Source organism: Tasmannia lanceolata, unplaced genomic scaffold (genome assembly GCF_043159265.1).
Source record: "Tasmannia lanceolata isolate RefF3 unplaced genomic scaffold, GAP_Taslan_0.1 ptg000004l, whole genome shotgun sequence".
Lineage (NCBI taxonomy): Eukaryota > Viridiplantae > Streptophyta > Magnoliopsida > Canellales > Winteraceae > Tasmannia > Tasmannia lanceolata.
In genome coordinates, this window is record NW_027518681.1 from 6,521,399 (window position 1) to 6,531,971 (window position 10,573).

General features: G+C 38.1%; 1 protein-coding gene across 1 annotated transcript; it reads right to left on the reverse strand.

The window, feature by feature from the left end:
• On the reverse strand, positions 1-1,950 carry LOC143875768 (uncharacterized). The gene is made up of 3 exons (XM_077377375.1): positions 1,455-1,950; positions 1,212-1,341; positions 1-920 (listed from the first exon to the last, which is right to left on the reverse strand). The coding sequence occupies exons 1-3, from the start codon at positions 1,588-1,590 to the stop codon at positions 206-208; spliced, it is 981 nt and encodes a 326-aa protein (XP_077233490.1). The 5' UTR covers positions 1,591-1,950; the 3' UTR covers positions 1-205.
• Between the last annotated feature and the right edge of the window lie 8,623 nt (positions 1,951-10,573).

Here is a 10,573-nt window from a genome sequence, read left to right on the forward strand (position 1 = left end):
TAGAAGAAAAAAGGACCTGAGGGAAATAAATCAATCCAACACAACAAAATAGCTAATAACTCCCTCCACAAAGCAAATTAATATGAGAAAACAAGTCAGATGGAATTAAAAAACAAACCCAACAAATCTCCTGCCCGCATTTATTATCGTTCTCTCAGCATCAGCACCTACTGGTACAAATTTACACCATCCATGTACAGTGCAATTACTGAAATCCATGGTAACTCGACTCCGCAAGAACGCATTCTTGGATCATCCCTTGTTGAAACCCTTCATAGTTGGTGACTAAAGGAGGATAAACTAGTGAGCTCATATCACCCCAACTCATGCTCTCAGCTGAATTAGTTCCACTGCTTTCACTAGCCATTCCAAGTCCATTGAAACAATCCAACCCTTCTAATCTCTGAGTGTTACAATAGACCGCCGCCTCATCAACAGGAAAACCCTTATATTGGTTGTCTAGAAATGATGGACAATTTTCAGTGAAGGAATTGATGAAGGCTGAAGTAGAGATTAAATTGGTAGAATTTTCATAGAGATTTTGGGTGGTGGAAATATCAATTGGGAACTGAGGATTTAGCCCATCATCAATTGGTTGCTGATTATTGTTGGAGAATCTTCCTCCCAGCTTAATTAGCAATTTCCTAATCGAAGCGTGTTCGTTGAGACGGGTTTCTTCGGTTTGGTGTGGCACTGAAATGAGAATTGGTGGCTCTGGCCAATATGGATTTTGGTTCCCATTTCCAGGAACCATGAAATTTTCATTCCCTTTGTTCGTCTCTTGTTTTATTCCACAAGCTCTCCTTGCCTGTTGTTCCTTTCGCTGTTTGCCCAAGAGCTGCTTCTTCAACCTAGTGTTCCAGTAGTTCTTTATATCGTTATCAGTTCGCCCCGGTAATTGCGCTGCAATTATAGACCACCTGCTCATACAAAGCAAAAGAAGAAGCCCATAAATCCCAAATGATCAAAACATTCCCATGACTAAAAACCCCAAGGAGATGTATGCCCTCTTTGGATATCTCTACATTTCTTTACATATGATCTTACATAAAAATGGTTATATATGAAGTAAAATATGATCATTTTCAAATAATAGTTACGATAGTAGTTTTAGAAATGATGAAGTTAATAGCTTCCAAAGAGGCCTTAGTGTTGCAAATTAGATTAAATTTAGAATAATCTTATTTCCAAATAATTAACCTATATACTACCTGCTTCCAATACTTATATAGAGGCTGCAAATGATGTTATCTTCTTCTTCAGAGAATCCTCCATGCCTAATATTTGGGCGAAGATAGTTTAACCATCGGAGGCGGCAGCTCTTCCCGCATCGCTTAAGGCCTTAATTGATAAAGACCCAATTATAAGAAATCAATTTATGTGAAATTGACATACAAACAATCAATTATTATAATGAAACAACAAAGGATGTGTGAGAAGGCTATTGTTCATACCGATCTTCTGCGGTAGAGCGATCCAGTTCCCTCCGGTGCCGTGTTCCTCGATGTAAGCTCTTAGCGTGGCATCTTCTTCGGGTGACCATGGGCCTTTCTTAACATTGGCTTTGTCACAACATGGAGCTCTTCCCATGGTTTCTTTGTTCTTGTGTTGTGGTTCGATCTACTTCTCTATCTCTTTCTTAAGTGGGAATGTTGTTAGATATATAAGAGAGTGGGAGAGAGAGAGAGTTTTTAACAGGTAGAAAATGAGAGGAATGGACCCTTGAACAAGCAAAATTTCAACATATTTAATATGGGTGTGACATAAAGTTGAGTCCCTTTGCATAAAAAAGAGGAAGGAATTGGAAATGCCAGAACAGGAGACGGGTTTTTCTCCTTGTCTTTCTTAAATAGTATCGATTTCATGCATCCATCAGCAACCAGACCCACCTCTCCATTCAAATTCCATTTCCAAAAGCCTTAAATAAACTAGAAATGAAGAATGCTTATATAACTCATCCCACAAAAACCTGAGAAATGAAAATTTTATGTTGAAGAAAATGTCATCTTTTTATTAGGCCACCAAGTGGTCAAACCTAATCCCCTATGTAAATTAAGTAAAAGACCCTAAGAAGAATAATCTTCTGCGTATCATCTCAGCCATCCAATCAGTATACATGTAGGCCAATCCGAACTATCCAACGAGGGCCAAGGAGCACCTGAAAGGCTGAAAGGACCGTAGTTGTTTGTACGGTAGCGGCGTTTTGGACCGTTGGTACAAAGTTACAAGTAATGGTACCTTTGATTAAACGGTTAAGATCATTCAGCCGTTGTTAAAAAGTTACCAGTACATAATGGATACACAAAAGAAGTCCATTTGATGAGTTTTTATATGGTGCCACTAGAGGGGCAGCCCAGTTTTTAAACCACTTATTAAGAGGATCTTTTGTTGGATCAAATATCAAGGGCGGTATTTTATGTATGGCCTATATACAGCGGGTTTGACAGCCGTGTAGTTGTATAGTTTCTCATTGATTATATACCCAAGTATCATTCAGGGTACGACATGTTTAATTTCCTCTGCGTTGTGCTCTCTCTCTCTCTCGCTTAGCTTTATAGATAGCTAGCTAGCAAGCTATAAAGCTCTATACCCGGATGTCTTCTTACTTGTACTCTTCAGTTGAATTTATTCTATAGCTTGAAAGGCCAGCTTACTGCACCCACCATATTCATGGATCGTTTCCCAGTTGTATATACCAACTTTCTATGTATAGTTCACTGTCTAAGAACCTTTTTGACTCAATCATGGATTCCATAACTTTCTTGACTTCCCTTTTTAACAATTTTGTATGGGATGGTTTGTAGTAGAAATAAACACATGTACACTGAGATTTTACATAGATCTGGCAAGAGCACCAACTATTTCCCTTTTTTTTCTCAACCAAGACCAGACACAAGTGCAACCCAAGAGAAAAATCAGAAAGAAACTCTCTCTCTCTCTCTCTCTCTCTCTCTCTCTCTCATGGAGAAACCGAATGCAAGAGCACTCACGTTTCCTCTCTTTTTCCCAAGATAATGCCTTCTCTCCTGTATCTCAAGTAGGTTGGCCACGTCCAACTTTTGCCCTATTAAGTCAATCAAAAACTCTTTTTACTCGCTAGAGATAATAAAATATTGACCGTGTCAATCAATAACGTACCCCTTTTAACTTATATAAATTCTCATCCAAGTCGGAGTCTCTAAAGTCTAAACCTTAGCTACCACTATTTTATATCTAACTAAAGTTTATATCTAACTAAAGTTTATATCTAACTAAAGTATAGACATTGTCAATGGTCACAACTCACAAGGCCCTTGAAAAGTAAAATGGGTAGAATTTTCTCGGATTCTCTCAATCTCACAAGGCTACTTTCCACCCCTCCCTTATCGATGCCCTATTCATCGGTTAGAGTTCTGATGCCGTTCACATGGAAACACAAGCGGGATGAAAGCCGTGACTACAGTTATACCATTGGGAGCATGACAAGTGTCTAGTGGGTCTCACCCACCTCGAGAGGCTGAGGAGAAAGAAAGCACACAACAAGCTTCCAGTAGCACATTCAATGGGGTCACACATTTGACTAATGCTTCTTGTGTTCATATCTTTTCTTCTTTTTAATATAAACCAAGTTTTGATTTATATATATTTTTGTTACTATGAGTAGTCTATACGAGAGAGATAGTGTTAACTTACCAACTTCTCCCCAATAGCTCCTACGTGCGTGTGGCCCACTTTTAGCTGACCATCGCATGTGGATTTTTACTATTCGGGGGATGTTTGAACTTGAGACCTTTGGCTCTGATACCATGTTAACTTACCAACTTTTCCAATAGCTTAAGTTGTTGGAGAAAGGCGTAATTTATCTTTTATACTCTAACAGATAGTGCTCTAGCATTCTCTTTCCGCAACCGTGATGAGGAGACAAGTGTCTAAGCAACTTCACAAAAGAATTTTTCGGTCTATCTTGAAAATGAAGAGTTGCAAAATGGATTTGTGCAAAATTGCCTACACACTTATAAATTTATATACCGTTGGGGCTCTAATAATTAATGCTCCATAAGTTTATAATCTCTTATATCTTTTTGGGTAGACCAGGAACCAAGATTGCTCCACTGCTAATAATTTATACTCTTATTTCTAATACATAATTCAAAAATCCAATGATATATATAGAGGAAAAGGATTGTACGCTGGTACGCTCGAGTGCCCAATCACATGGGTCCCACATTTTTTGTGGTGATCCAAAGCATTCATTTGCAAGGCCCTATCATAGATAGGGTGTGTACCAAAAATCAGCTCCATTGAATCATCCTAACCCCTCCAAAATTGGAGGGCAAAAATGGGCAGATTTGTGGACACACAGTGTCTGTCCATTTTGACCTCCACAAATGGATGGGTTAGGATGATCCTATGGAGCTGATTTTTGGTACACACCCCATCTATGTAAGGGCCTTTCAAATGAACGCTTTGGATCATGCTAACAAAGTGGGCCCACATGTGATTGGGCACTCGAGCGTACCATAAGCTTGGTACACTCGAGCGTACAATCATTTTCCTAATATATATATATATATATATATATATATATATATATATATATATATATATATATATATATATATATATATATATAGACATAAGAGAGTACGTACTTAGGAAAGATTGTTCAAAGTACATATATGTGAACAATAATGCTATTCAAGGTACATATTGTGTAAATACATATTATATGTAGGCACATAGAAACGTTCTTCAGTTTCTTCAGTGGAATTTGTTGTAGAGATTGCAACAGCCACGGACTGTGGCGTGCCATGTTTTTTCCATGCCAAACAGATAGGTGTACGGGGTTTTTCAAGTTTCGTGTAGCTACAGATAACGGGGGTGGACAAACATCTATCTTGTAACTAATACTCTCTAATAACTTATGTAAAATACAATTACTAATAATATTAATTAGGAAAAATTATTAAAAAAATGCAAAGTTTTGTCTCAATTGTGAATAAAGGGTAGTGATTTGAAAATTATTAAAAATGTGTTGTCAGGTGAGAGAATATGGCTTTTAGGACAAATATACCCCTCCTACTGGTTCCGTAGTATAAAATGTGGTTCCGTAGTGGTTCCGGGGTAGAAAATGTGGTTCCCTAATAGTTCTGGGGTATAAAATGTGGTTCCCTAGTGGTTCCGGGGTAGAAAATGTGGTTTCCTAGTGGTTCCGGGGTATAAAATGTGGTTCCCTAGTGGTTCCGGAGTAGAAAATGTGGTTCTCTAGTAGTTTTGGGGTATAAAATGTGGTTCCCTAGTGGTTCCGAGGTATAAAATGTGGTTCTGTAGTGGTTCTGGGGTATAAAATGTGGTTCCGTAGTGGTTCCGGGGTAGAAAATGTGGTTCCCTAGTGTTTCCGGTGTATAAAATGTGGTTCCGTAATGGTTCCGGGGTATAAAATATGGTTCCCTAGTAGTTCCGGGGTATAAAATGTGGTTCCCTAGTGGTTCCGGGGTATAGAATGTAGTTCCGTAGTGGTTCCAGAGTATAGAATGTTGTTCCGTAGTGGTTCCGAGGTATAAAATGTGGTTCCGTAGTGGTTCCGGGGTATAAAATGTGATTCCCTAGTGGTTCCGGGGTAGAAAATGTGGTTCCCTAGTAGTCCTGGAGTAGAAAATGTGGTTCCCTAGTGGTTCCGGAGTAGAAAATGTGGTTCCTTAGTGGTTCCGAGGTATAAAATGTGTTTCCCTAGTGGTTCCGGCGTAGAAAATGTGGTTCCCTAGTGGTTTCGAGGCATAAAATGTGGTTCGGTAGTGGTTCGAGGGTATAAAATGTGGTTCCGTAATGGTTCTGGGGTATAAAATGTGGTTCCATAGTGGTTCCGAGGTATAAAATATGGTTCCCTAGTGGTTCCGGCGTATAAAATGTGGTTCTCTAGTGGTTCCGGGGTAGAAAATGTGGTTCCCTAGTGGTTCCGGGGTATAAAATGTGGTTCCCTAGTGGTTCCGAGGTATAAAATTTAGTTCCCTAGTGGTTCCGGGGTAGAAAATGTGGTTCTCACGCCGGGCCCGTATGGGCCAGGTCGACCCGCGTGTCACCCGAATTTTTGCCGTATTTTTTAAGAGGTTTTTGGGATGTTATCCGCACTACCGTATTTTGATGAGGACACTCCTCACTTTATTAAAAGTACGGTATGGCCCGCACCATAGGATGATCTAAACCGTCCATTAGATGGGCCACAGCCTAAATAAGTTGTGCCCCAAAAAGCATTTCTGTAGGTTTATCCTAACCCTCTGATTAGAATGTTAGAGGGTTGGTCCTAACCCTCTATAGATTGGAGGGTTAGGATCAACCTATGGAAATGATTTTTGGGACGCAACCAATTTAGGCTGTGGCCCATCTAATTGACGCTTTGGATCATCCTATGGGGGGCCATACCGTACTTTTAATTAAATGAGGAGTGCCCTCATCAAAATACAGTAGTGTGGATAACATTTCCCTTTTTTTGTATGGGAATTTACTAGCCACCTTTGCCGAGGCAACTTCTCGGCTGTGGCCCATTCTTTGATGCAAAGATTGGCAGAAGTAATATGGGTGCAAAGGTGGCTAGCAAAAGCATAATTGCAAAAAATGGTAATCATTACTTGCAAAAACCAGTAATCATTACGGATTTGTGGCTGAAGTGCTAAGTTCTAAATGAAAAATTACGAAAAAATGGAAGCAAAGTATTAAAATTACGAAAAAAATACTAAAAGGATGCACTAACATATGACAATTACCGAACTACAAAGTTTGACTGTCTTCCGTCGGAAGTCCGACTCGAAAGTCTGAACAAACCTTCGGACTTCCGAATGGAACCAATATTTTGGTTATGTATACTGGCTTCCATTCGGAAGTCCGAAGTTTTGTTCGGACTTCCGATGGAAACCAGTAGAATAGGGATAATTCCAAAGATTTTTATTTTCAAATTGAGTAAAAATTCGAAGGATAATAGGGATATACATTGTGATCTTAGTGTCATGCAGGCAACCATAAATTGAAGCTTGATTTTGATGTTTTAGAATAAAAAAATGCAATGAAAATGGATTTATCTTGAAAATTGGGAAAACAATAAAATTCAGTTTTAAGCTCAAAATTCATTTTCTTTGCATTTTGTAACACTCATTCGATAAGTTTATCATGAATAAACCCTCATGATTACCAAACCCTGTTTTAAATGGCAACCTTCAGAACCCTTCCATGGAGTTTTCCACGTTAGAAAAGTCTTGAGGAAGAAGAAGGTGGTAGGTGAGAAGGTAATAAGTGCATATGGATAAGTGCAAAAAGGTGGAGAGAAAAAAGAGGTAGGAGGGGTCTATTTGTCCTAAAGCCTTCTTCTCTCACTTGACATCACCTTTTTTATAAATTTCAAATCACTACCCTTTATTCACAATTTAGACAAAACTTTGTGTTTTTTTAATAATTTTTCCTATTAATTATTAGAGCCCCGACTGGATATAGGGCCTTGCTAGGCAATTTCGCATAAAGCCATTTCACGGTTCACTTTTTCACTAGAGAACAGCCACCTTAGATGAATTAAATGAATAAGACAAAATTGCTAGGAAGTGTTTGTTGTCTCCAAAAAGTGAGGTACAGTGCGAAATTGCCGAGAGAGGGAGAGAGAGAGAGAGAGAGAGAGAGAGAGAGAGAGAGAGTTGAGGTAAGCGAGTGATTTCTCTATGTTTTAAGCAAATTTGTAATATGAAAATTGCATAATTTTTGTATTTGTTGGGTAAAACTTGTTTTGAGCTTAGGGTTGAGATATATAAGGTCTTATTTGCAGACTATAAATATAATTTTCTAATATGTGCAGAGTGGAAGATTTGTAATCAGCTTCTATTGTGAAACGTACGTAGTCACAAAGTGTGACAAGCCACATAAATTTCTTGTGTTCTCAATCGATGTGCTTGTTCTATTTCTCCCTTATTTTGGTAATGATCCTCACTTTAGCAAACATTGTTTAATATATTGTTGATAGCTTTGTAGTAATGTTGTAAAAGATTTTGACAACTAACTAGGGAGGTTTTAAAATGAAGAGAAGACTAGGGCCCTAAGTTTGATAGCTTAGGGCCCGTTTGGAAACCCTTGGATTTGGATTTGGATTTTTAAATTCAAATTCGGTGTTTGGCGAGCCTTTATGACATCTGGATTTGGATATGAGTGAAATCCACAAGATTTACAAATTCCTCATGTCGATTAGTGTAATTTTTTGGATTTATAAATCCGTTCACCGTGAGGTTATTTATAAATCTAAATATGACCCGTAAGGGGTTAAAATGACCAAAATATATCAAAGACGTGTTAAATGACTAAAGTACCCACATGACATTAAAAAATATCAAAATACATCGTATTAGGTAAAATGACTAGAATACCCCCGGGGTTTAAGCAAAATGACTGAAATAACCCCATTTTACCATAACAAAATACCCCGAGTCATGCAAAATGACTAAAATACCCTTATGACATAAAAATGACCAAAATAATCTCGTATAGGGTAAAATGACTAGAATACCCCCATATCATGGAAAACTACTGAAATACTCCTATATCAAGTAAAAATGACCCATGGCTCATGATAAATGATTAAAATGACTAAAAATACCCTCATGAGATAAAAATGATAAAAATAAGTCATATTAGGTAAAATGACTAGAATACCCCCGGGTCATGCAAAATGACCGGAATACACCTATACCGGGTGAAAATGACCAAATACCCAAGTCATGGAAAATGACTAAAACACCCTTGTGACGTAAAAAATGATCAAAATACCCCCATATAGGGTAAAATGACTAGAATACCCCTGATCATGGAGAATGCGTGAAATGCCCCTATATCGGGTATTTTAGGGCTTTTTGGTTTTGTTAGATTTCAAATTCAAATCCAAAGAGCATCCAAACAAAAAAAAAAAAATTTAAAATTAGATTTGAAATCCAAATCTATACGTGGTCATCCAAACAACATTATTTATAAATTTGTGAATTTTAAAATTCTGGATTTCAAATCCATGGGTTTTGAAATCCAAATCCAAATCCAAGTGGTAGCCAAATGGGGCCCTAAGAGTATCATTATTAAAACAAGTAAAACAAATTACACAACGTTTTTAACACGGAAAGAAGGAAATGGTCTCCTTGGTTTGGCCCCATCAATCAGATATCGATCACCCAACTGTGACTTTCAACCTCTCTCTCTCTCTCACATATTCTCACAATTTTCTAGTTGATACAGCTCAACCCAACTTTCCTCAAGGCTGACCTATATTGGTGTAGACATAACCCAACTTTGAATTGAAAAAAAAAATATGATGGTTTCAATGCAGTCAAGAAAAAAACTTGATAATGACATTAGACCTTCATAAAGACAACTGAAGACTATAAACACAAGGTTCTGGGGTATGTGCAAACATGTGTATCGATGACGGTAGACGTGTCCATTAGGCCATATCTTTCTCAAAGGGAAAAGGAAAGCTAACCAGCTAAGGACTTTTGTGGAAAATGTAGGCACAGACCACATGCACGTAGTTATTATACGGACTACAGTCATGGCCAAGATTAATTTGAATAGAATGATCAAATTTAAACGTCAAGAAAGGCGATATTAGCCCCGGATCCATGAATAGAAAGTAGGTTTCGAGCTTCTTACAGTTGTCATGTTGAGAGAAACAATCGATCTTCGCCATGATTGAAGGTAATTGTCAACTTGTACGTAGGGAGGGAGTCAATGGACCAATATGGTCCGATTGACCGTCCCAATCGGAACTTAAATGGATAAGGATTTAGACACATTACCAGAAACCGTTGACACATTTCGGATCCCTATCATATTATCTGAAATTATTTCAAAAAACTAATGAAAACCCATGGGATGATCTTAAATCCGATTTTATTATATTATTTTACAAAAATATCCTCCTTTTTCTTTTTTAACTTTACTGATGCCACTCTCGCCCGTCTGCTCTTCTGAGAATTTTAATTGTGTACCATGTAAATAGGACCTACTAGGACACTCCGATGGACGGTCCAATGTGAAATGTATTGTGAGCTAAACATGGGGAAGTAGAATCCGAAGAACACTCCGAACTGTATCAGACCGAAAAGGAATTTGAACGGATCGTGATTACGGAATAGGTGGACCCGATCCGAAGTTTATCAGTTAACACCCCTACCAGTGTGATGGGGTGAAAAACGGTATGACCGTAGGATGACGCCACGTGTCCTCTTTTTATCACTAAAAGATCTCTCATGATTATTCATCATCACGATTATATGTTATCCACACGCATAATAAACAAGCCGCATACATTACTAATCTCCTATGGCAACCAGCACTTTAACCAATCCGAGAATATGAAGCTTTTTCCCCAAATGATGAGGAGAGTCCACGTGGCATACAAAGACAAAAGATTGCATGCAGAGGAGACAAGCTTATATATACGTAAAAACGCATTACAAGGAGAAATGTTTTTTATCTACTATTCGATACTTGTCTACTGGAAACCTAGAAAACAAACCAGAGGAATGTTCACCATTAAAGAAAGGTCTTAATTGCTCATTAAGGCTGGTATAACTAC